The 27,969-nt window shown below is 31.6% G+C and overlaps 3 protein-coding genes across 4 annotated transcripts in view; 2 read left to right on the forward strand and 1 right to left on the reverse strand.

The window, feature by feature from the left end:
• LOC106102102 overlaps positions 1 to 3,303 on the forward strand; it is a 7,411-nt gene extending 4,108 nt beyond the window's left edge. Inside the window, exons 6-7 of the mRNA XM_013281511.1 lie at positions 220 to 438; positions 826 to 3,303. Coding sequence (XP_013136965.1) covers positions 220 to 438; positions 826 to 3,225 — 2,619 coding nt within the window. The 3' untranslated portion in view covers positions 3,226 to 3,303. The remainder of the gene's footprint in view (positions 1 to 219; positions 439 to 825) is intronic.
• Positions 3,304 to 6,102: 2,799 nt separating this feature from the next.
• LOC106102171 lies at positions 6,103 to 9,151 on the reverse strand. Its single transcript, XM_013281582.1, has 5 exons — positions 8,351 to 9,151; positions 8,072 to 8,169; positions 7,638 to 7,954; positions 7,152 to 7,407; positions 6,103 to 6,604 (listed from the first exon to the last, which is right to left on the reverse strand). Exons 1-5 carry the CDS (start codon positions 9,005 to 9,007, stop codon positions 6,175 to 6,177), a joined length of 1,758 nt encoding a protein of 585 aa, XP_013137036.1. The 5' UTR covers positions 9,008 to 9,151; the 3' UTR covers positions 6,103 to 6,174.
• Positions 9,152 to 13,813: 4,662 nt separating this feature from the next.
• LOC106102552 (carbohydrate sulfotransferase 11) overlaps positions 13,814 to 27,969 on the forward strand; it is a 28,189-nt gene continuing 14,033 nt past the window's right edge. The window contains exons 1-3 of one of the 2 annotated variants that reach the window (XM_013282069.1): positions 13,815 to 14,112; positions 23,294 to 23,523; positions 24,237 to 24,311. In XM_013282069.1, the coding sequence (XP_013137523.1) occupies positions 23,371 to 23,523; positions 24,237 to 24,311 (228 nt within the window). In that variant the 5' untranslated portion in view covers positions 13,815 to 14,112; positions 23,294 to 23,370. Of the gene's footprint in view, positions 14,113 to 23,293; positions 23,524 to 24,236; positions 24,312 to 27,969 lie in introns of both variants that reach the window. The other variant, XM_013282070.1, reaches the window with a different exon arrangement.

Raw genomic sequence — 27,969 nt, forward strand, 5'->3', positions numbered from 1 at the left:
GACGTTCTTACGGTGAAGGAAAATATCGTGATGCCTGCACATATCGGCGAAGAAATTCAAAGATATGTGTGAAGTCAACCAACTCGCACTTGGCCAGCTTGACTATGGCCTAGTCATCCTTACTTAGAGTAGGCTCCGAGCCCCTCGGTGGGGACGTATAGTGAGCTGGTGATGGTGTGATGAAGATGGAACAAAACTAATATTTCTACTCATTTTTAGAAACAAACAACATCAGCGGTCGTCCACCTCCAAAGTCGTGAAGTGAGACATCAAAATGATGATGTCGGTCACCGCGATGAATCAGGGATTGAGAAACTCCCCGACGAACACGTGTCGATAGTGGAGACTATCGAGGATAGAGAAATAACTCGGCCAGTGGGCACCACGCGACGAAAACTATACTTTAATCCAGCTTACTTTGAACCACATTTAATGGCCGTAAGTCAACCAAGTCTCTTTCTTGTATAGACATTGTTTTCTATACTATCTATACTAATATTATATAAGTGAAACATTTGTATTTTTTTATGTATTGAAATAACTCAAAAAATACTGATCCGATTTCAATAGTTCTTGCACCATTAAAAAGCTATGTCTATATAATATTAAAAGAGGAATATCATTATAAAGAGGATTATTTATTATTTTTGTATGTATTGAAATAACTCAAAAACTACTGAGTTATTTAGAAAAAAAATTCTCCATTAGAAAGTCACATTATTAATGAGTAACATAGGCTACATATTTTTATTATTTTTGTAATTTTACGCCAACGATGTAGCGAAAAGCTAGTTTTGTATATTCAAAAAATTATCATCTTTTCAGGAACCCCCACCAGCTGCTTTAGAATTCCTTACAAAAATAAGAGAAGTAATTTCAATAGCAAAGCACAAAATGGCCTCTAAGCGTTTTCATCCAGTGCTAAATGAAATACCGGAGGAAGAAACATATAATTCTGGGAACAGTTTAGATTTATATCACGGGTTAGGAAGCCAACGTAGCGGCAGTATTCTGAGTTTTAAACGAGAGAATAGTAGAAAGAAATCTGTCAATTGTGTTGGCTGTCCGGGATGTACTACTGATGGTGACCCGAAAAATCACATAAAAACTGACATAAAATGTACCGGTTGTCACACAAAAGGCGATAAACAAAGCAGCATTCGCAAATGGCTAGAAAATATACCTAACGGGAAGCAACAAATATACAGCGATACACATGATAGTCAAAATCTATCAGAATCTCTTCTATCGTTACCAATTGAAAATCGATGCAGAATTAAGAAACAAGGAAGCTTTTCTTGCAATTCTATGTATTCAAGCGATCATATCCATACTTCTAATAGATCTTCAACTCGATCTGTTAGATCGGAACCATCGTTAAGGAACTACAATATACCATTACCTGACTTTGACAATATCGACTGCGATCACTTCAATCAAACTAACGCAATCGATGATGATATCGCCTTAAACGACTTTAGATCAGGCAGTTCCAGAAGTTACAAAACACAACGTAGAAATAAAATCCTCAGTAACAAAAACTCACTTCCTGATATGGTTAATGAAGCAATCGCTTTAGAACATTGCGCCAAATCTGAAAATACCAGCTCTGATGAAGAAAAATTCATGTCCAGATCACTGAATATTGACGGTCAAAGCACATTCACAAACAAATCTGATAGTCCGAATGGTAACGATTACGAAACTGATAGTTTAGAAAGAACGACAAATAAAAAGAGAATTTTGACACCAATCGATTTCTCTGAAGTTCCTTCTTCACAAGCAAGTCCCAGTCTAAGCAACGCATTACCTATGGAAGAAGAACTCACAATGAGAAATGCTGTATATAAAACCTCAAGTAGTAGTAATACTCCGTCGCCGCAAAGAGATATGTGCATTGATCAAAATCATTATGAAATTATTGAAAAACCAATAGAAAATCCTCCTAAACCTATAGAAATTAAAAATAGTACAAAAGAGAAAAGCGATTATAGTTTAGTGAGCGAAGTGTATGTGAACAATAACTATAATTTCGGAAGTACACCAACTACGCCAAGTGGATCAGAATGCTCTATGGGTAGTAGAAAATTCAATCAAATAGAAAACGGTGAAGAGAAGCCAGGATGCTTGACTATAGAAGTCAAAGATCCACCAGAAAACTACATAAAGATTCACGAATCAGATGGTTTTGAGCCAGACACATTAGATCGAAAGCATCCTAAAAATAAAGATTTCATTCCTAACATTCAGTTCAGTCGAAAAGATTTAGTTGAAAACATTGACAATAATAATAAACAACCTCAAAGAATACAGCTTAGAAGCAGTGGTACTTTTAAAAAAACTTCGAATCAAATTGAGTATACAGCAAAATTTAATAGTCTCAGAAATGAAGGGGAACAAAATTTGCAGAAATCAGACACGCGTTCCAAACTAGAAGATACCGATGATACATTGGACGATAGTGGCTGGAATGCAGAAGAAGGTCGAATATTAACTCTCGAATACAGACATTCTAAAAGACAAAGACAGTGTACACCACCTACAATAAAACAGTTAAAAAACTTAGCTAGACCGGATATTTTGCCTCCATTACCTCCAACTGAAGACACATACGAACAACCAATCATTCCTGCTAGAAGAGTAGAAAATGATAGAACTGAAGGATCATATTCAAAAAACTCGAAAACCAGAAGCCTTAGTCCGAAACAAATTAACTTATTGGCTGAAACTAATCCGTGTGGAATGGACGATTTAAAGTATAGTTCATCCTGCAGTCCAGTGAGAGCTGTCCAAACTTCAGAATGTGGTCAATATGACCATATGCCGTCAACCGCTAACACAATCCCTAAATTACCAAAAACAAGTGTTTCTTGCAGGAATTCTAATAGAAATTGTTGCAATAGTGTCGACACTAATACATTCGTTAGAGATAAAGATGGACATAGAACTAAATATAGACGAAAAAAGTGTAATATAGATGATTCTGGTTATTTAAGTAGTGATTCTACATGTTCTAGACAAGTTCAAAGAAAATTAGTTATAGCTAAAATAGTTAATGGTAGTGAAACAGACGATACTGAAAACGAGGCACGAAGTGAATCCGGTGCGGAAAGTACGGAGACGCATTCCGTTTATTTCGGTAGTTTTAGAAAGTTGCCATCAAGTGACGAAAATTCTAATTGCAGTCGAACATTTAGACATAGTTTACGTGATGTTAAACGATAGTGGCGAAATGTGAATTTTATATTATTGAATTACTAACTGTTGCCTGCGACTTCATCCGCGTGGTATTAGAAAATATACGAACTATGTAAATAACAAAAACGTATCCCTCAAGAACATTTCTCGGGGATGAACCTTACCCCATGTGTACTCCAGACTTTGTTTTATATCTGTGCCAAATTGCAATAAGATATGTTGAACCGTTGGAGAATGATCGAGTAAACTTTAAAAAACTAAATTAATGAATCTCATGGGAACCGTAACTTTTCCCGGGATAAAAAGTAGCCTATGTGTTCTTCCAGACTATGCTCTAAACCTGTGCCACATTTCATGGAGATCCGTGCAGCCGTTTAGGCTACAAACGTTAACAAACATCCATCCATCCATCGTAACTTTCGCAATTACAATATTTATATGATTAAATTTATGCAATAAGAACTTGTGCAATAGTTAGTGCAATAATTACATTTATTAATAATTTATCATATACCTCTATTATATTAAGTTTTAGTTAATAATACGTTAAGTAGGAAATAAATGGCCGGAAGTGCAATGCAATAATAGAATTAGTAACATTCATAATGTAACATAATTTAGCGTAATATTTTAAAACTTCATAGTTTATTTTTTATTCCATTCTATGTTATTTATGTTGTACATACATTAATGTAATTTAGTATTTTATTGTATATCCTTAAAAATAACATGTGTGATTATATTTAATGTTCTAAAATGTGTTTTTTAAGTTAGATAAAATCGTTAAGTCATTCAAATTATAACTTGTATTCAGTTTCATAATTGTAGAATAATAGAAGTATTAATAAGTTATAATAAGTAATAATAGAAGTATTATCTTACAATTATAGAACTGGCTAGTTATAAACTCATCATCCACTTGCCCTTATCCCTTACGGAGGGTCGGCACAGTATGAGCTGCTCTTCCATACATCTCTATCAGCTATATCTGAATCCACTCCTTTCTTAAGCATATCCTCTTTCACACAATCCATCCATACTTTCTTCGGTCTTCTTCTTCCTTTGTAGCCATCCACATTCAATCTTAACACTTTCTGGTTTATGTCCCCATTTCCTCGCATAACATGTCCATACCACGCTAACCTAATATTATTGACATAGATATAACAGTTTCTTGCATAATACTATAAAGGTTATCACGTACTTACACTTTCAGATAAAAAAAAGATTGAGGAAGCGAGAGGACAACATTTTTTTTACAAATTAAGAAATCCCGTTTCTAGACTATTCAGCGAGCTTATAAGTGCGTGATAACCTTGTTTTTATATAGATTTTAGTTTTAAATTGTAAATATATTAAGAGTCAGGCGGCAATAAATTGCTTCCTAGTACCTGACGAATGATTTCTGCTCCGGATAGGAATTTGTTAAACAAATCCTGTCTGTTATGTTAAGAGCACGTTAATTACTATTAAGAAATATGTTAAAAACAAATAATCTACTTCTAATAGATTTTGCAAACGAGAACATGGAAATATTTAATCACAAAGTCTGGCGCACTTTTAGTTTTTTTTTATCTTTATGTCCCGATTAATAAATAAATAATTCAATGCATTTACGAGGTTTAGGGCCTGTCCCACCACTGGCTGATAGAGGCTCAGATAGCTAAAAATGACGTCACTGTCAGTTAAGATAACAAAATCCGATATTGCCACCACATAATTTACACTTCATCATATAATTTACAATTTGGTGGGACAGGCCCTTAAAATCTCATATAAGATATTTTACATAAATAAGTTTGCAAAGTTTTCTATGTATACGATATAAAAATATATAATTCCTTTGTGACGTCAGATTATTTGTTTTCAACTAAAACGGGTTACATATCGGTTGTGGGTTAGTTTAATAGAAACATTATTATTTATTCATTTGTTAATTAAGAACAAATTAGGACAATACAAGCTGATTTTAAGGTGCTATAAAATACTAAGAAATATGTTAATTATTTAATAAATAATTTAAAAAAAGTTACATTTAAATATAGTTTATTTGTGCTGCTCAAGTACTATTAATAATTATTTAAGTAAAACCTACTTCTATTATCATTTAATTATAATTATTAATATTTAGAGGAGTAAAAAAAATGTACCATAATAATTTGTCAATGCATTAACAATGCAACTCCTTATATTAAGAACTTTAAGTAAATATTTTTTAACACTCAATGTATTCAACTAAAGAAATATGTTATAGAACCTTTATATTGTAACTGAACTGTAAAAATGAAATGGGTCTTATTGGTTATGGAAAATAAAGCCACTTATTGACATACTAGCTTTTGTCCACGATATTTGCGGGAAGTTTAAAAAACTATAGCATATATGTTCTTCGAAACTATATTCAACATCTGTAAAAACATCAAGTTCTGTTGAGCAGTTCTGGAGATGTAACGAACATCCATCGAAACTAGCTAGCATTTATAATATTAGTAAAAACTAAGATTTGACTACTCTATTACTTTGTTGTATTTCTATTACTTTGATTTTGTTTTGATGTTTTGTAAATGAAAATGTGAGGAAAGACAAGATATGACATTATAGTCAAAACTCAGTTATAATTTAATTTATAAAAACTAATTTCCTAAACATGTAAATAATTTATTTTTTTTTTAAATCTGAAAATTTACAATAAAAATTTCGTTTAAAATGTATGGAATTTATTTATAAAGCCTATTTTCTGGTTTCCTGTCATCCTCTGAATTCCTTAATTTTAAAAAGTTCTATTCATTATTTGTAATAGTACACCAAAATATGCTAATATATCTACAAGAAAGAAATAAAAGAATACACATCAAAATAATTCTTTATTAGACTTATAAATGCTACATTTAGGGCCTGTCCCACCAAATTGTAAACTGTCTGATAACAATCTCTAACTCTACCTGAGCCTCTATCAGCCAGTGGTGGGACAGGCCCTTAATCATCTATTTCTATAATCATTTCTTCTGAATCTTGACTTATCTGTGAAATATCAGATTTTCTACATTCATTTATACCATTGTACATTTCATTTACCAACTTCTTTCTGAATTCTTTGAATTCTTCCAAACCACAAGCAAATAAATCAATTTCACTGCCAACTTTATTTAATATATCTTGATTTTCACTTGTATTCATTTTAATCATGCACATATCGAGATATTCTAGTAACATTGAAGTTTGATTCAAAGCAGTTGGACCTAATTGTGAATAATTTATGCCTTGTTCATTGTTGAGTGATATTTCCTCATTATAATGAGCTAATTCCTTTGTGTTGGATGTAATTTTGTAATTTGGCGTTGTAATTATAATTCGAAATGGTAGTTCATAGATGTAATGAATTAAGGACACTATTTGCGACGGACATCTGTAATTTAATCAGAAATTAAGTAATTCAATGGAAATAATCAATTCAATGTAATTTTGGTAAGTAGATATAGCAAGTTCCTATTTTAGTGACTAGATTTAGAAGTACTAAATGAATCTTACTAATACTATTAATGCCAAAGTTTAGATGGATGGATCAATGTTAGTTAGATATTTAAGCCTAAACTGCTGAAGGGATCTCTATGAAATGTGGCATAGGTGTAGAGATTAGTCTGGAAGAACACATATGCTACTCAGTTTTTTTTTAATTCCACGCGGGCGAACGCAATTAATAAAAACAAGAATAACTAAATTTGCAATAACCGTTGCCTGCGACTTCCTCTGCATAAATAAAATAATTCAGAGTGTAGCCCAAGTGTTCTTTCAGACTTCTACATAGGTACTAAAGCATGATCTGTTAAGCTGTTTTGGAGATATGGATAAAAAAACATCCATCGAAAAATTCACATTTATAATATTAAAATAATTAATGACTAATGAGAAGATTAAAATTTCCTTATCAAATAAATGAATTTAAATAAAATTACCTTGAATGTATTTCTATGGTGAACTGATCACCACAGTCTTCACCATTTTCACACATCACCATTACTCCATGTAGTGTATGATAAGGTGATGATTTATGTATGAAAACATTTTTTATACTTTTAAATTGTTCCATTTTCAAATGTTTGCTGAAAATATCAGCGGGTGTTATTGCACCTCCTTGATCTTTTATATGTCTGAGCAATAATGTCATCTTTTCTGATGTTGCCAGTATTGATAAAAAGGTTTGGTGTTCATCTGGAATATTAGAAAATATTCTATCAGAAATAACTAACTTAAGGTTATTCATGACTTTATGGTTATCAAAGCTTTTGTATAAAAACACAAATATAACACTTCCCTTTTGGAATTGGTTAAAAAGATAGTTGGAGATTACAGGACTTTGTTTCAATGAACTAAATTCACTAATTTATATATTATTTTGAGTAACTGTCTTTGTTCTAAGTAAATCTTAATAAAATGATTACCCATATTATTTGCAAGAACATCAAAATTTTCTCCCATTACATCTGATGCTGAAATAGAAACTTTTTCGAACGGAAGTAGATAATTTTCACCAGACTTTTTAAAAACTAACACCATACTAAACTCTAGTCCACCCGTTGCATCATTATGTAATTCTTTCAAATCAATACATGTTACAACTGTTACTAATGAGTTAGCTTTTATATGCTGATTATTAATTTCTATCCATTCATTTTGTATTTGGTGAAAAAGTTTGGTCAAATATACTAATGATTTTTTTGTACTACTGTTCAACAGAACATAGACATCCTCAAGTAATCTAAAAATAGATATATATTATTAATCAAAAATCTCACTTGAATATCTGTTAATATAATAAAATCTATATAAAATTATACATTTTTAAAATCAAAAGTAACAGTAGCAAATAACTTACACATCATTGTTATTTAACAAGTTGAAAGAGACTACAATTTTTTTATTGCACAATTTAATCCATGGTGGCCATGTTTTTAAGTTAAGTGATGAAGCTACCTGAAATAGAAATTTTTCATTAATTTCTTGGATTAACATTATTACAAACTACAACTAAGTATTTTTATTTATGTGTTGGCAATGTTAACAAAAGTTAATTCAAAGAAGATGCTTATACATGGATGCAATTAGAACAAAACATTTTGATCTTTTTTAATTTTGCATTCGAGAATAAACTTACTTCTTTTGTATTCAAATTAAAGACAGATTCGTTTAGATTTGGAGCAAACTTCTGATGTAAATGGAATGTGGCCATTCTTCTTAGATATAAATATTCATTGTATTTATTTTCATTACATTTAATGTTGTATTCTACTTCTTTTAATTTTCTTGTTAGCTGCATTATAACTGGGGCTGAATCATCTGAATGTAATGTTTTCAATTCATTACTCGTTTCATTAATAAGTTTGAAGTTATCATCAAAAAGTAATGGCACAGCATCATCTTTACAAATCACTTTTAAACAACCTCTCCCAGTGCCGCCATTATCAAACACTTCAAAACTAGCAATATCTGCTAATCTGCGAATAATATCTAATTTACTTTTGCTCGATAGTATAAACAATTCGTCGCCTGTAGCAACTAAATAAAAAAGTTCGCAGTTCCCATTCCTATAACTGCGAACTTCACGAAAATTCTGTGACGTATTTAACAGTAGCGATGAAATTTGTTCCTTCTTGTAAAATTCTATCAGTTCTTTTCGCTGTGTACAAACTAAAACATCAATTTGTCTATCATCTCTTGGGTGGTTATCATAAAAAACAAAACATTTAATTTCTCCTATAATTGAAGCTGGTACGAAAGCAAGTAGATCCTGACGAACATTTTCTTGAATCATTTTCAAAGCTTTATGAACTGCTAGACAAATCAAACATAAGATACATTATTACTGGACTAATAAATACCGATCGTAATAAAAGAACTTTAGAAAATACTTTTGTTATTATTTTCGATATTTTAATTAGATTAGATTGACGGTGACAGTCAGATCTTTACTTTGACATTTCAAAATATTACCATCTTTTGACTACAATCTTTTTTTGTTTATAGAAACACAAATAAAAGCATATTTTAAAAAATAATCTAGAAAATACTTATATCCAAAGATAAATAATGCTATCATAACTCATGATTAGGAAGTCGTAAAAATCTGGCTAGCTAAGATGCTTACATCTATTAGTGTGAGTTGTAATGGTTTTGTAGTGTTAACTGTAACATTAAATTTTGTATTCAGTTTTATTTCAAACGAATCATTACTTAGCGTCTTGTTCCTGTTGTCTGAAAGCTTGAAAGGTGTAATATGGAAAAGTGCTCGTGGCCAGTTTTTCCCGTATGTGAACATTTTCTTTAGCAAAGCCTAGGTAAACAAAGGGCCCTCAGTTCTTGCGCATTGTTCATGCATTCCGCTGAGAGGGAACACTTTCCAGCTTTTAGTTAAAGAGAAGCTGGAGCAATGACAGCCATTGTATTTTGCTTGTTTTCATAACTTTTGTAAGCCTACATGTGTGATATTGCAAAGACCACAGAGCTTTTATTGTAAGTACGTAGCTATTCATTAACCGATGTTTTCTTTTAATCATGAAACAATTTCAGTTTCAGGTTCGTTTTGTTATGGATTTAAAAATGTGAAATCGTGCGAAGCATTTTTTGTCTATTACAATTTACTAATTTAAAGTCAATAATTAACAACATAGTGTTATTTGTTTTATAAATTTTGTCAGCAAGAAAAAAAACTTTCCTTGCAAAAAATCCTACACCACAAGTCTTTCAGCAAACAACTTCAGCGGTTATCCCTGGAAAGGAGAAATTTAATGGGCACTACAACAACCTAACAATTTTATGACATAAAGCGGTTACTGGCAAGCCGAAGCCCAGCCTAATTGTTGCAATAAAAATATAACAATAGATTTGTACTACTTAATCCACACTGTGCAAAAATAACATTTTTTTAATTAGCAAAGTTCGTAAAACTTTCTCGTTATTAGTGTTGAGAGTGACCTCGTTTTTTGCAACATTCATTTTACAGCATTTTGCCGAGCTGGTGAGTTTAAAACAATGCAGCAGTTGTGCGTCCGAGTGAGCGAAAAATAGGTTTTCGAAAAAAACGTTTTGTAATTTACATAATATGCATGAACTATTTCACGATAATTACAAGCTTGTTGAAAAGGGTTAAAATCGAAACGACCTCAACATTTTCCCCCTTTCCTTAATTCGACTGTTAGTCTGTCACGTGAAATGAAACATGAACTTTATGGGTTGATGGACAGTGGTCAACTAGCTTCATTTTTCAAAACTAAGACTAGACTAAAATTAATTTATTAATTAAAGTTATGTAATGATAACTACAGTCCAATTCAAATTAGAACACATCAGGGTAAAGTCACGTCAAACAATTTAGATGAACAGACATAATTACGAAGTTGCGCTCTAACGATAATTTATCCCACACAATTTAGACTCCTATTACAATATTAGTCTAATAAAGCAATCAGGAAGTAACAGTAGGAAGGACCCACTTTTCGCAATACGTAATTACGACAAATATGAATCATACGAAATGAATAGATACCAACTCCTACGCTAAACGACTATGCTTCAAAATAACAGTACGTAATTAGAAATATGCAAAATTTAGGGCCTGTCCCCATCAAATTGTAAAAAGTAAAAGAAACAATCCAACGTGTAAAATATGTGATGGAAGTATCGAATTTTGTTCCCTTATCTGACAGTGACGATATTTTCAAGCTATCTGAGTCTATCAGCCAGGTGTGGGACATGCACTTAAACTCCTAATTGATGATTTCTCTAATTATTTCGCTTACATTAAAATAATTTCATTATTGAGCACAAAGTTAAACATTCAACTCAATACGTACACCGATGCTAATGTCTGAAGTTTATAATTTAATTACTTCATGTCTGTTAAAGTTTTAAAGTCACGAGAATAGCAAAGTAAACGGGAGATATACAAAAGAGCTCACTGTCGGCCCACGCAGATGTCGCCTGTGGGTTGGACAGTTTAAAATAGTCGCTATAAATGGCATACTTCCTTTAGCGCTGGACGCTGATTGTCACCGAAATGGCGATGGCTCAGTCTATGACCAATTCAGTGTCGTCATAGCAATAGACAACAGTCTGCAATTTACTAGAAGAGTCAAAATATAACAAAACCCCTTATACAATAATAGCCGTAGTGATAATTACTCTACAAACGGTACGATTCGTTCCGTAAACAAGAACTTCAAGTATTTAAAGACCAATACGGAAAATAGATTTTTTTATCTTTAGCCAGAATAATGGATTCTTTTTATTACAAGGTCTCTCATTATTTACAACTCCAATCTTAATACTTCTGTCACAAATCAAGTTGATTTGCTATGCTTTGATGTACATGAGAATGAAAACGTTTATTATACAACGAAAGTAATAATTCTTACTAATGTTTTAAATGCTCACACGAATGGATAAATGTTAGAGTTTACCGCTAAAGCGGCTGAACGGATCTCTATAGTCATATATGTTGAGCAAAGTATGGAAGAACACATAGGGTTCTTACATTTTTCTTAATTCCACGCGCACGTAGTTGCGGGCGAAAGATATTATTGTTACAAAGTTCTAACTGTATAATTTTCATTCTAACAACGCTATTACAATTTTAACATTGATTGAATAATAAAACAATAGGGTAATAAATAGGAGCATTCAGTTGGGACACGGAATGACGCACGAGGGTATAGTGAACTAGTCACGTATGCCGGAGCGTGCCCGCTGCCTCGACAGGTGGGTTTTGTGGCAAGCACAATGAATGTATTGTAATAATTAGAAAACCTTTACTTACTGTTAACACACTTTGAAATAAAACAAGATCATTCTTATTCGTTACGTTTAAATTAATAGCAAACAAAAATAACTCCTTAGATATCTATTATTGTTTTATAATGTAACTATTTAGAAGAAATGTTTCAATTTAAACTAATATTAATTTGTAAATAACTTACTAAGTTAAGTTAACAACACAACTGGAAAGATATCCTTTGAAATAAACGCTTTTATAACATTTAAAAACACGTAGGAATCATAATTCATCCCTAGAACAAGCTACTTTTGTAAAAAAATATACTTTTTTAATGATAATAATTTCAATCCACGCGTACGTCGTATAACAATAATTGAAATGATCATATCGTTTTCATATAACTGCAGCAGTTAACTGCGGTATAAATAAATCTGCCCTTGGCAATGAATGGAGCTGTCATGGTCGTCCACGTTTACCGCCACATACTTTTAATTCAATCACGTTTTTTTAAATCGATCTTTTAACATATTTTAATGTTACCCGTTTACTATAAACCTATTTATCATTCAAATACATTTGTGTGTAAATGAAAATGAAAAAAGTGTGTGTGCAGTAGTTTATGAAAGTCGCTACTCAGTAGTAATCTTAATTCATGAAAGCAAAAACGAAAACTAGAAGCGCTAAAAGCCTAATGGTTTGGAGTAAGGATAACCGATCTCGCGTTCGAGGGTTTGAATCCCGCCATTCGACGATTGTCGTGAACCATATCCTAGCACTTAGTTGGAATGGTTTAAGGAAAAATTAATACATTAACAAAAATCTACTACTATTTTCACAAAAAAAATAGGGAAACCAAGGAAAAATGTACAAAAAATGTCTAATATCTTAGAAATGAAACCCACAGACTTGAATATACCGTAAGCATAAATCTTTATTGCTTGATAAAAATACACAATTAAATTCCTTCTACAGTGCTCAAAGTAACAGTTTCCTCAAATATTCACATACAACTATAGAAGTATGTTTATGTGGATTGGCCATGGACTGTTAACCTCTAGAGGTCTGTACAAAGCCGTGGAGACAAATGTGAGAGCAAGGCCGGCTGAGTCCGCTCGCGCATGCGTCCCCTCCTCATTGTGAACTACGCAGAGCACACAATGTAATGTATTATGTACTAGGCATCGTATATTTTTTTTATTATACAATCCTTGATTATTACATTGATTAATAGTATTCTTCGTTAGTAAATTGGGATAAGGACGGGGACTTATAAACCATACGTTTTTGAAGTCATTATAAGTAGCGAGGAAATTAATGTTGAAAAACCTTAGCCTTTATCAAGTCGACAAAAAGAATGTTCAAAATTTTTATAAGACAATGTTAGCATTTCTGTTATATTTTTCTTTTTTTAGGGTATTTTTTGAAATGAAATCTTTATAATGTATAGCAATGCAAAATTAGTTTAATGAATGAATGGAAAGCGTCATATTCGCAGTTTACAATTAGCAAACAATTGAACGAAGAAGAAATAAAGCTTTAAGAAAGAAGGTAGTCTTAAAAAGGTCTATGTTTGTCATTTCTAAATGAATTTCTAAAGAGTATATTTGTATGATTCAACTCAATTTGTAAAAGGTTAACTATATTAAATATTTCGCTTTAATTTAGGGGATGACAATTCGACAATTGGAAACCGGGTCGGCGTCTTCGCGACACGCACTTTAATTGTTGGCACAATTTTCGACATGTCGTTTCTATGTGTTGAGAGATGTGTTTGCGGTAACTACGATGCCAGTTGCTGATGCCAGAAATAAAGCTGCAGTGCAGTAGAGAGCTTGCAGCGCCAGACTGCGGATCTGAATGCTGGCTGGCCCTCCATTCATTGTCATTCCGTAGGTCGATACCTAACATTCTGACAGTAACGCCGCGAACACCGCATTCGACGGACGTTCTGTTCCGTTCGCAGCTAGCATACGGCGCAATCGTGTCAATATTTATAAACAAATCAAGTGTTGTCTTAGTTAATTTCATATTTAATTTCTACGTGAAATTTAATTCAGTAAATTCACTTGTGTTATTTTTTAGTGAATATTTTAGTGTTTAAATGGATATTTTCTGAACGATACTGAAACACGCTTGATTTTCGCAAGGTAAACCTTAACCTTTTTTACAAAAAAGATAAATTTTAGAATTCCAATGATTTTGCTGATTAATTAAATTAACAAGAATAAAATATGTTAAAACGAAACCAAGGAGCGTGAAATCTGTTCTAGGCGCTCACTAAAAACTTATATACGATGTCATTTGACATCATTTTTAAATTATTAAGTAATAGTGTTTAGTTGGCAGTGACATTAATAACGCTAATTATTAATTATTATTAACTTCCGCACATTAATTGTGACAATATCGGTCATGTTACATCACGTACGTTATACATTGAGGATGCCTACGTGATGTTTGGGTAGATAGTAATAATAACTTAGTTTGTATTCGTTTTTTTAACATTAAGATTTGGACGTCGTGGTTTGAGGTCATTCAAATGTCGGATTTTTTTACTCTTTACTAATGTGTAATTTAAATGTAAACCTCGAATGCTTAATGTAAACGGTCTTTTATTTGTGATGGACCTTTCGCTGCGTAGCTGTTAGAATTATGAGCCAAATATATTCGAGCCGATCAATTTAAAATCAATTGCAAAAAACTCCAGAGCAAATAACGACAATATAAGAATGCGTTCATGCAAATATACGTAAATATATTCAAATTTTCTACGTCTACGTATATTTTGATACTTAAATAAATTTTTAGCAAACATCCTAAAGGTGTATGTTGACGTGTGATTTGTTTCATATTACAATAACTAGTGGTACATAGGTAAATAAGGTACAAGTTATGGAAAGAGAAGAGTAAAGAGGTTCATGTATATAAGGCACTAGCCGTTGCTCGCGACTTCACCCTCGTGAATTTTAAAAATACTTTCTATGTTACTCAGTGATAACATAGCTTTTTAATCATGCAAGAATTTATGACATCAGTCCAGTAGTTTTTGAGTTATTTCAATACATACAAAAACCCAAAAATACAAATCTTTCCTAATATTAGTATAGATATGATGATTAGAGTGACAAATAAAACAACGATTATAGAAACACGCTTCGGCATAAAATGTCTCCTTGATAAAGCTTCTTGTTATACAAGTTGGTTTTTCTCCTTAAGATTTATACCTTAATACCGAGTTCCCGTCGCATACGTCATAGAGTTGTACTTATGTTATTATGTATTCCTTTGTTAATGAATCAATCTAATTTTGACCGACTTCCCAAAAGAAGGAGGTACTGAATTCGATGTTTTTTTTTTAATTTTTTTTTTTACGAATTTGTAAAATAACATGATAATGTCTTTTTCCTGTTCTGTCGTAAATGTACTTTATTAAAACATCATTTGACATATTATTCTGATTTGCGTCTCCGCATTGTCATATCAACGAACTCGAGTCTAATCAGAATTTAGTGTAATAAGGGCTTGTCCCACCAAATTGTAAATTGTTCAAAAACTGTAACGTGTAAATATGTGATGGAAATCGGATTTTCTTACCTTATTTGACAGTGACGTCATTTTTAACATATCTGAGTGAGCCAGTGGTGGGATTGTCCCTAAGAGTTGATATATTCTACGTTAAATTATTAAGTTGGAAACAAAATAAATATAACTGTGTAATTAAACTAACATTTATAGAATTTCCATATAAATAAATCATGATACAATCTAACATATTTTAACCTACAAACGTACTTTCTTAAATATTTAGAAATAGAAATACAATATTAAACGAGGTCAATTTGTGAATAACTTAACATGAATTTGCTTGATTTATTTTTTACAGATTATTAAAGTATAATACAGGTTCTAAACTCCAAGAAACATTTTAGGTGCATAATTTTCTGCGGTTTTTCTTATATAAGACGGTCTACTCTGTGTTGTAAAATGTCTGGTCTTGGCATCAGTTCCTTTTACGTATTTCATTCTTATCGTATAGAAAGAGGTTATCTTTGATGGACAATTTTTATTGAAGTCTTTTTTTTTGGTCAATGTCAAAAACAAAGTATGCGTCTCACATATTGCTATTAAGTGTTACTTTAATATGATTAACTAGCTTTAGCGCGCGACTCCGCGTGGAATTAACAAAATTAAACGTGAGTAGTCTACCTGTTCTTTCAGACTATCGTCTACATCTGTACCAAATTTCATCGAAATCGGTTCAGCCGTTTCGGCTACAAACTCTAACAAACATCCATCCATCCATCCATCCATCCATCCAAACTTTTCCATTTATAATATTAGTATGATTGGAAACAATTTTAATAAATCAAAATGAGTATGTAATATTTTTTCTTTAATTTTCATCTAAGAACAAATATTTAACATATTTCTGAATTTATTTAGTTCTCTTTAACCAAGTTAATATTAGATCTGCCTAAGGACATTTACACACGAATAATTTACGAAGTCCGCTCTGACACGCCAATTTTGTATGTCACCAGTTGTACCGGATAAGCTAGACTCTTCAATCAGACTACCAAGGCACGTGACGCCCGCACCAGCCACAATATTAGTGTATTTTAAACCTACTTCTACTGAAACATAACGTTCAAATTCCATTACAGAAGTTTATAATATTGATGATAGCGAAGGTCCAAAAAATGAAAATAAATAAGGTCTTGCGTAAACTCGTAATAATTTTAGCGAGAAAAGCTATATTTTACAAGACTTTTCCTGCGATTACGTCCTCGCGGAATTAAAAAAGACTTAGGGCCTGTCTCACCAAATTGTAAATTGTCTGATAACAATCCAACATGTAAAATATGTGATGGAAATATCGAAATTTGTTACCTTATCAGACAGTGACGTGATTTTAAAGCTATCTGAGCCTCTATCAGCCAGTGGGACAGGCCCTTAGTAACCTACGTTTTCTTGGACACTATGTTCTACATCTGTGCCATTTTTTTTTAAATGCACTAAGCCATTTTAGAGATACGTAGTATCAAGCATACATGCATACATCCTTATTTATTAAGTTATATCTAGGAAAAGTGATTGAAACCTTATAAAAACGCCTTTTTTTAGTGTTTGCGCTTTTTATATACGTTTAGATAATTATAGTCCGTAATATTCAGTTATGAATCACAACATTTGACCAAGGCCGCCCGGTGCCTTCTTATGTAGTTCCAACGCTTTTGACTTCTGACATTTCCTACTTCGTTATAAGATGGTCCTTTTCTGATAAAATGATAAAAATCAAACAAAAAAGATGAATTTTTTGTTACATTCAGACCAGAATTTTTCGGTGGATTACAGAATCTTTTTCTTCATATTTATGTTTTCTTTAGATTTCTTATGGTTGTTAAGGATTTGAAAAAAAGTATATGACGGTTCCAAATAAAATTCGCTTCCTGTTCGCTTCCTGTTGTCTATTTTTTTGTGTAATACAGGCGTTAAATTGTCTGTTCGACTGACGTCTTATCAGTTCCGTGAAGTCCAGTTCTACCCCATTTTTTTATCAATTCCCTTTCAATTCAAAGGGCGAAAGTTCAACGGATATTGAATACGATTGTAGATAACGTTCTACGCTGTTTGTTGTGTACAAACGATTTATATAAGTAAACTTTTAAAATTGGAAAATGAAGCTTTTGTAGAAAAGAAATTTTTCTAAAAGAAAAGATTTCTTCTGCGACTTGATAAATTAACCAATTCTTTCTTTAAATTCTTTATCGTGTGTTTGTTGTCTATTGATGTAAAAGTATTTTTAATGTATTGGTAACATTTCATAACATTAATGATTATAGTTGAAGAATAATGTTTAAGTTTTATCTGGATTATTGCCAACATTTATTTCTCAAAGACCGAAAACTAAAATAGTGTTATTTTCAACTTTATGGGGATAACATTAAAGCAATCATTTTCCAAAGGTGATACACTCTTATGACATTATCTTGAGATAAACGAGATTGATAGATTAACATAGCCGAAATATGTCAACGAGTTAAACAGTACTAAGCTATACTTATAGACAAAGTACAATATTTTGATATATAACTTTAAACTGTCGTTGTTTTTGCAAATATAATGTTCGTAAGATACGGGTTTCTTGGGTGAAAAAAAAAAACAAAAAATATTTCACACTACCCCATCACTTCTGTCAGCCCGTGAACATGGCGCATGCAACTGTGCCGAAATATCGGGAGCTAAAACAATCCAATCGTGGTAAGAAACCCGTATCTATATGTATATACTATACATAATATCTATATACTCGTACTAATATTATAAAGAGGAAAGCTTTGTATTTTTGTATGTATTGAAATAACTCAAAAACTACTGAGCCGATTTTAAAAATTCTTGCACCATCAGAATGGTAATTTATTTATAATATTGTGCCTTAGTTTATAAAAAAAAACATACTTTGTTTTAATTAAATTTGTACTAATATTATAAATGCAAAACATTACGAGATGGATGTTTGTTAGATTTTGTAGCCTAAACAGCTGAACAGACCTTAATGAAATTTGGCAAAAATGTAGAGGATAGTTTGGAATAACACATAGGATACTTACTTCTTTAAATCCACGCGGACAGAGTCGAGGGCGAAAGCTAGCAATGAAAATCATAATAATTGAATTTTCATATTTCTTTACAAATACACACACTTTGTGTTAATCTTATTTACAGCCGTGTGAACTGCACTGCGTAATTAAGTATACTTGATCAAAACAAAGGTATGGGAATATACCATACCCATAGTAGTAACCAGTGTGAGAGAACAAAGATTTTATGAACATTTCTTACTCGATGATGGTTTAAAATTAATAATTTCATAGTTTATTTTCACTATTAAATAAACTTCTCAGAACTATTAAGTCCATTACTATTAACAAAAACTTGTTAAATTAAAACGTGTGTTTTTTTATATTTTTACGTTAAATATTAAAACATAGTACTGATACTTAAGTTCTTCCTTTGTACAGTTTGCCTTTTATAACTTTTCCAAACTTGTTAGTAATAAATGAATTAATATTAATTTGCTAATGCATAAGTTATTAGTTAATAGCGTCGCTTTTAGAATGTGTGCCACGGTCGTGTAACTATAATAACATGTTTTATATTCAACTAATATGAACTATGTTTCCAGGTATATGTAGAAATATTCATCATTTTCGTATATGGAACAGTTTTAACCCATTTCTAATTAAATTGCACGAACGTATCAATATACTATACTAATATAATTACGCGTAAACACACACTACTTTGAGGCGTAAGATGTCAGAAATCACGGCATATTTTTAAATAATTCTTTATTTAATAAAAAGTCTCACACTTACGACATGCTTTAGGCTATGTATTTTCTTGCTATTAAATTTAGGGGATGAATAAATTGGAAAAACACCTTTATGTGGGAAAGAGACCATAAGTTGCTACCAACATCAAGGAAAAAAGATTGCCATGGTTTATCATCATTTCATGTCATTTTGACATTTGCAATTAATAATTTGACAAATGCATACAATAACATTTACTCACGGGCACAGCCAGTATTTAACAATGTTATTAAAGTTGCAAACAAGTACTTTATGCGCTATATTTAATTAACCAAAAGATATGTAACCAATATTTAAACGTCAAATCGACCACTAGTGAATATTTAACTATTACATTCATAACATTATTTTCTTTGCTTTAAAAATGATTTCTTGAAAAAGACGAGATACTTATTAAATTTCTATCTTTTTCGTTAATTTATTGTGGTTATTTGATGAAGTAATTGTGATGTTTTAAATGTGTGAACAATTTAGTTGGGCCACTGATGCGTCAGATTGGCTTTCGTCCAGAACTATAGTCACGTCCACTTATCACAATTAAGCACGTGGCAACTAAACTATAATAGAAGAAAACAGTCAGTGATGGATGCGTTACTTTGTACGTAACGATCTATTATAAAATCAAGGTCGAGTTTAGAATATTTGTATATTGAATCATAGTGTATTTATAGTTGACATACTTGTAACATATTTGAGGGACAACCCGTATTTGCGGTAATAAATAATTTTTATTTCGGTCATAATGTTGTCTATTGTTTCTAACAAATTATAACAAAGATCGTTAATTAATAATAATTACGTTTATTGACAACGTATTGACAAGAACATATGAACCCTCGGGCGTAAGAAAAACTAAATCTTAGCAAAAAAGTGTAACAAGATCTTTGTTGTAATGTAGCTGGTTTTTTTTTTATATATCATTTTCTATTTTCACGTAGCTTTTACAACTTTTCTGACAGGACTACCTCGAAAGCAGCTCACCGGGTCAAATGGCCTAATTTAACTATACGGATATTTTACAATCACGGTTAGAGTGAGAGATATTATATATATATATATATAGTCCTAACAGATAGTTTTTACTCAACAGTTCGACTGTGTGTTGACAAATATTAACTGAACATTTTATCTGAAAGTTAAATTTGCCAGAACTGAGCGTCTGTAGCAGGCTTACGCCGTAATCAGCAGGTTTGAATACTAATTGATAGATTGATAGTTTACTATCAGAGAAATTGTTTTGTAAAACAATGCGACACGACTACTAATAACATAGCACATGTCACGCTGTTCTGTTTGTTTGATGTTAAAATGTCGCGCACGCTCCAATTTTTTTCCTCAAACATTTACCATTTCCTATTACATAACGTTTACAAAACATAATCATTTTGGAAAAACACAAATGAATCGTAACTTAACAAATAAAACATTTATTTATTTTAATTCTTCTAAAAAGAATTAAAGAGGACTTAGAAGAATAAAATGCCTTTTCTTTGCTATTATGACATGATCCTGATAGTTCTAGAAGAATTGACTCATGATATTATGGCTACTTTAAACAAAATTCGAGCCCAAATTTATCAAGTTTATTTTTCAGTACCTATATTTGAATTTATATACTAGCTTTTGCTCGTAACTTTACGTGAAATTAAAAAAAATAACAAAGGAATAGCCTATCTTACTGACAACGTAGCATTTTAATGGTGAAATATATTTTGAAATCGACCCAGTTTTTGTGTTATATCTATACATACAAAAATACAAATCTCTTTTTTTAATAATATTAGTTTGGATGACTTGACTAAGTACTGGAATCAAATGTCACACGAAACTCGAACTGCGGCAATCGCCTTGTTAGTAATAGGAAACTGCCCTCGACGTTTCGAATTTTGCTTAGTATGGAATTTAAACCCTGTCCGACAATGTCATATTAAATCAGACTGCAAAACTTGAATAGGCATTTCATATTATATTAGTAACTACTTTTTGTGTTTTATTGTAGAATAGCTTTTGCCCGCGACTTCGTCTGCGTGTCTTTTAAGAATTTTTAAAATCGGCCCAGTAGTTTTTGAGCCTATTTATTACAATCAAACAAAGTCTTTCTCTTTATAATACAGTAAAGATAGATTGGATTACGTGTATGTTATGTGAGCTTGTGAAAATTAAGAAATTGTGAATTATTGAAATTATATTAAACTAGCTGTTCCCGTGCGACTTCTTCCGCATAAAAATTTTATTTTATTGTTTACATGTGTTAAATTTTCAATTGCAAATGTCAAAATGACAACCTTGCTTCCTTGATGTTGGTAGCAACTTATGGTCTCTTTCCCACATTAGGGTTTTTATCCAAAATATTTAACCCCTAAGTTTAATGGCGTGAAAATATATAGCCTAAAGCGTGAAGTAAGTGTAGGGCTTTGTATTAAAAAAAGAATTATTCAAAAATATGCTGTAATTGCTGACATCTTAGGCAACAATTGTGTGTTTACGCTTTATTATAATAGTATAGATGGGATAAAATCTTTTATTTTATATTCCTTTTCTATTAATGTAAAATATAGCCCATTTTATTAATTAATTTATAATTGCGAAAGTATATTTGGAATCGGTACAATAGTTTCGGAGCCAAATTCAAACAAACAGAAAGTGGATAAAGGTACATTGAAACAATTGATAAAAGATTTGTTTATTAATAATAGATCTTATAAAACTATTAATAAGAATGTTTGATTAACATGTTTATTACAATGTTAAGGTTATTATTGAGGCTTAAACATTATTGTTTCGAATAAATCACAATCAAAAACGAGTTTGAAAGAATGAGGAGGTTGCCGGTAGGATGACTGGACCGGCTCAATTCCGCAAACCAATTTCCTCGGATACGAGCAGCGCTTTCGAATTAAACATTTAAGCTCACTATAGAACGTAGCGGTTAAATTTTAAAATACGGGTTATTTTCGGTACTCACTTCCTTTCCTGTTTGCAATTTTGTTTATTAAATGTAAATCTTTTGTGCTGATGTTTTAACGGACTCAAAGTCAAGAAAATTAAAGAAGAATCGAGCTGTTCAAATCAGATTATAGAGAGAAGGAGCGGGCACACACCTTTGACTAAACTATTGCATAATAGTCGATTGTTTCGCCAATTCTACTGTTTGGATGCACAACTAAAAATCGAGTAGTGTGCGCACCTCCATATAAGCTCATAGGAATTAAAGAGAGACATAACAGTTGTGCGATAGTTTAGTTTCAGGTGTGCATATATTACTTCAAACTTTAATTTAAACAAGTGAATAAGAATACAATTATTCTTAACAATTTGCGTTTGTTAGTAATCGAACTACAGAACATCACTAGGCACCACTGAATCGTAACCATATTTTGTATTCTGTCTGAGATTTCAGATGACTCTGTTTATAAATAGGTGACGTAATTAAATAATATTAATATGACTTCCTCCTGCGTATTCGACAATTTCCTCTTTCCGACTATTATTAGCATGTCAACTGCGCAGGATACATTGTTGTCTTACTTCGAGATGTAATGTCATAGAATACAATATCAAGGACCTGTCCCACTACTGGCTGATAGAGGCTCAGATAGCTTAAACGTCTTATAAGGGAATAAAATCCGATATCCATCACATATTTTACACGTTCGATTGTTTTCAGACAATTTACGATTTGGTAGGACTAAACGCATGTTAACATCTTAATGTAGCTTTGTAATTGCTATACTTTTACTAATTTGACGCATGCGAAGTCGCGAGCAACAGCTATTAAAAAATACAGACGAATTGATAACCTCCTTCTTTTGGGAATTCGGCTTATATAATTATATCTTTTATATTGATTGTGTGCAACAACTATGGGTTTATACTGTTATATGTCAGAGGAAGTGTTAAATTATGTTATTCTATTAAAACATAATTAACTTTTGCATTTATTTTGTTGCAGGTGTCAAGACAGTCCGCTGTTACTACTGTGAAATAATTGAAGTGACGTGTGTAAAGTGATGGTGTTATTAAAATAAAATGGGTAGAAGAAACATGAGTATGTTGAGGTTAGGTAGATGCGTTGCGTTTCTCGCCGCGGCAGCATTTCTTCTGCCTTTCACAATACTACTGATGGTGTTTGACCAACAATACAACTTCACATATAACTCCAAACGCGTCTTCTACCAAGAGGTAAGAGAGAATATAGTAAGTTTTTTCTAGTAACTAATACGTAGGGTAATAACAGAAATCATAAATTCTTTTGAAAAATCGCCTTTTTGTCATTATACATGTTGCTTTACGTTATAACATTGTTTTTAGCAATTAGCACCTTTTTGTTAGATAAAACAATCACCGAACAATCCATTAGATAAACTGTGTGAATCTTAAAATCGTAAATAAAAAATCGCGTGTGGTTTTATAGCGTTTATTCGAGGTGAGAATTATTGAACATGTCTAAAAAACGGCGAATGTGATTTTAGCACGAACAAAGCGTTTGATATAAAATATTTACTTTCGTTAAACAAAGTACGAAGTATTTATTGCTGCGAGTTTTTTAAAGAATTTGGTAGGTTTATGATTTATAAAGATATATGTTTAGAAAGTTAAATGGTTGGTTAATAATAACAAAATAAAAGCACTAAAGTATATCTGGAAAACGAAACATAATTTTGTCCGGTGAAACAATCTTAATTCTCATGTTCCTAGAAAGTGTATTCAAATGTAAACAAAAAAAATGACCCCTAATCCTATTATTTTTTCTAGCCTTGCAGAATATAAATTACAAGTCATTATGGCGGATTTGTATGTTTTAATTTTTAGATTGTCGTGCCTTGGCTGGGATTCTGATCGTCAAATCGATACATTCTTGAGTCTATTAAATTTCAAAATTTCTTCTTTTACAGAGCGACTTCTATAAAATAAACGGAACACTATACGCCCCCGCGTACACGCTAACTACACCCACTTATAGGACACAGGTAAATGTGATTGGAGTATAGTAGGCCTAACGCTAACGCACCTGTGCTTCCTACTAACAAAGGTCTGGTGACGACTTTGCACACAATTTAACATTTTATTTTCAAACCGTTCGATCAACGGACGAGCTTTTGATGTGTAGATTTTGAATTGGCACTTGTTTGTAATTCGCACAGCGTAAGAACTCGGTATCTTTATGAATAATACGAAAGTGATAAAGAGAACAAAACTTTACATTTTTGTTTTGAATTGATATAGTACGCAAAAAAACTCACATTAAACTTTGAATTAGCATTTGTTTGAAAAAGTAGCGATTATTCGACGAAGAAAGATATATTCTTAATAAATTTGCAAACTACCGAAACTCAAAATTATAAGAAGAACAGAGGTATTATTTTAGTGTTGATAAAAGAAAGAAAGAAAGTCTTCTTAAAAAAATAATTTAATGATGCCGTGATTGTATACTGTGCAAATTATTTTCTAACATTACTAACCTACTAACTGAGCTAAGTTTGTGCTAAAATAAAATAAAAAAACAATCAATTTTATGAACATTTCTTTTAAATTTTGACAATGACTTCCCTTTACAACATTGTACTTTGTAAACTACCCTTAAAATTTGACAGAAGACCATAAACTAATACTAACTCCTCTCTACTTAGAATATCTTTACAATAAATTCATTACTATTTTCTGTATCATACTAATATTATAAATGTGAAAGTTTAGTAGGATGGATGGATGGATAGATGTTTGTTAGAGTTTGTTGCCTAAACTGCTGGACGTATCTCAATGAAGTTTGGCATACATAGGATAGTCTGGAAGAACACACTGGCCACTTGGTTTTGTTTTTTTAATACCACGCGGACGGAGTCACGGGTGAAAGCTAGTTAAATAATAACATTTAAAGATTGCTCTACAATGATCCGTATTGTACAATCAATTTAACCATTAGGCAATTTGTAAAATTACCTCGCATTTTGATATATCGTGAGGTCTTTTTATTGTATGATTTGAATGGCTATTGTGATGTTGGTCGCAATTGTCTTCATTTCGCTGCTCATTGGTACCGTTACACCGCCAACCAAAGGTCGGGGCTTGCATACCAATTTTGTGGTTTTGACTTTGGTATATGCAGTTATGTTGAATACGACTGTACTAGTACAGTTTCCTATTTGCATATTGCATCTCGACTTGACTCGAAATTTTATTTTATTCTATCCCGGCAAATTAATGAATGGAATGGAATGAAATGGATTAATGTGTTTTCATTAATGCTGAATGGATTGAACAATTTAAATAAGAGTGACGGTTCCTAATTCGTTTTTTTCAAATTTATAAAAAGGAATGCAATCAGTCGGATAAATTAATCTTTTAAATAAATTTCTAATTCTTATATTATTTACAACTAGCTTTCGCCCGCGATTCCGTCCGCGTGGAATTAAAAAAAAAACAATAGTGAATAGCCCATGTGTTCCTTCAGACTATTTACATCTATACCAAATTTCATTGAAATCCGTTCAGCCTTTTAGACAAGAAACTCTAACAAACGTCCAACCATCCATCTAAACTTTCACATTTATAGTTTTAGTATGATTTATTCTTAAATATTTGATTTTAGACGGGTCGTATGTTATCTTCTAAAAAATTTGCTATTTGTAATTTATAAGCGTTGATAAATGATATGAAACTTCGAAGTCAAAGTAAAAATATAAATCGAATATTTTGAGAATTCTCCGATAGAAATAAATTGCACGTTATAATTACTTCCTCAATAATTGAAATTTCGTCTTCTGTGAGTAAATATTTATGTTCGGAAACGTATATCAGTCGACGTTTTCGGACACTTGGCATAATTTCAGAAACAGTGATATTTGAACGTTAAAATATGTATGTAGACTATAGCGAAAATTCTTTGCATTTTCGCGATGTTCTAGATTTGAGATTATTTGCGTTTACCAAGGATTAATCATTATTATTTTCACTATTGTATTTTCGTTATAACAATTGTGTTTTTTCAAACAAATGTATTCAATTAAAACATCGCAAAACGATTGAACTAACTCGATTATATTTTTTAAATTGTAAGTAAGGAATAAATGTAACTATTTTATTACGTGAAAACCGTAATCTATACTATTTTAATAAAGCGTAAACACACACTTATTTGTTGCCAAAGATGTCAGCATATTTTTGAATAATTCTTTTTTTAATGAAACGCCCTATACTTATTTCACGCTTTAGGCTACATATTTTCACGCCATTAAACTTAAGGGCTAAATATTTTGGCTAAAAAATCTAATGTAGGAAAGAGACCATAAGTTGCTGCCAACATCAAGTAAGCAAGGTTGCCATGCTATGCCATGTCATGTCAGTTTGACATTTGCTATTGATAATTTGACAAATGTGAACAATAAAATAAAATGTTCATAATTTCACGCGTGTGGAGCCGCACGGGAACAGCTAGTCCTAAATATTTATCGATTAATGAATAATGAAGTAATCACTTTTATCGCCAGTTTAATTAAATTACTTCATTACGATAACCACGTCTAATTATTGTATGTCGTTTTTTTATTACCATCGTTTTTTTTTAAAAAAAGAAGAATAGCGTTTGTAGCCTTTTTAACAGTGACATTTATAGTTAACTTTTGGTAATTTATTAGTGTCCTCTTTCCATGTAACGATACTCAATCAATTGTAACTTAACTTCTCTTAAATAATAGTTTTTTTCACAATTGATATGACACAAAAACCTTGTCTTGACTTTTGACCACAAACACTACACTTCACCACATTTTGCCCTGATATATGTAAACCTTTTTTAAAAATATTTTATTCTTAATTAAGGTTATTAGATTTTTCAAAAACGAAGTCTTTGAATTTTGTAAATTACAGTGTACTTTGGCCTCATATTTTACCGTTATGAGAACTGGTAGTTGCTTTGAAAAGCAGTATTTAAATCAATATTACGAATTTTATAGCGTTTAATTTGCATTAAACTCATATGCGAAACGAAAACGTGAATGCTGTGAGGATAAATATTGAGAATATGATTTAACAATACGGCAAAAAATAAGATATAAATAAAAGAATATTCACTGTAAGGAACATTACATTATGGCACTTTAAAACAATAGTCAACACTATCTGTAACAAACTTAAAGGTTACTTAGAAGGTTATAAAGTCTATGTACTTCGCTAAATTTGATTCAATATTAAATGCATTGTAGTTTAATTATAGCTAAAGTAAAAGATAATCGAGACCTCGCATTTTTTTTTGTTTAGTTTTTACGATATGAAGGTGATTGCCGCTTCAATGGGTCGGATGACTCGGCAAAAAGTTAAAAGCAGTGCCTCCGATGCCTTATTACAGGGCTGTGATGAATAACGGCTCGCCTTGACTCTACGCGATTTCTTCCGCGCAATCGCGCTTTTTGCGATCGTGCTATACTCAACTATGTAACTGTTGTATGGCTTCCAATATTAATATCACTATTCTAAGAACATATGCACTTTGATGTCGGACTAATGTTGAAGAGTATTTTTTAACCGCGTCTGTTTTTTCTTCCATAACTTTTAAAGCATTAAGAAATGAAAATGACTACCATAGGACAATTTAACATTAGGTAGCTTATTCTAAAACAAGAAAACAACGAA

Source organism: Papilio polytes, unplaced genomic scaffold (genome assembly GCF_000836215.1).
Source record: "Papilio polytes unplaced genomic scaffold, Ppol_1.0 DF823923.1, whole genome shotgun sequence".
Taxonomy (NCBI): domain Eukaryota; kingdom Metazoa; phylum Arthropoda; class Insecta; order Lepidoptera; family Papilionidae; genus Papilio; species Papilio polytes.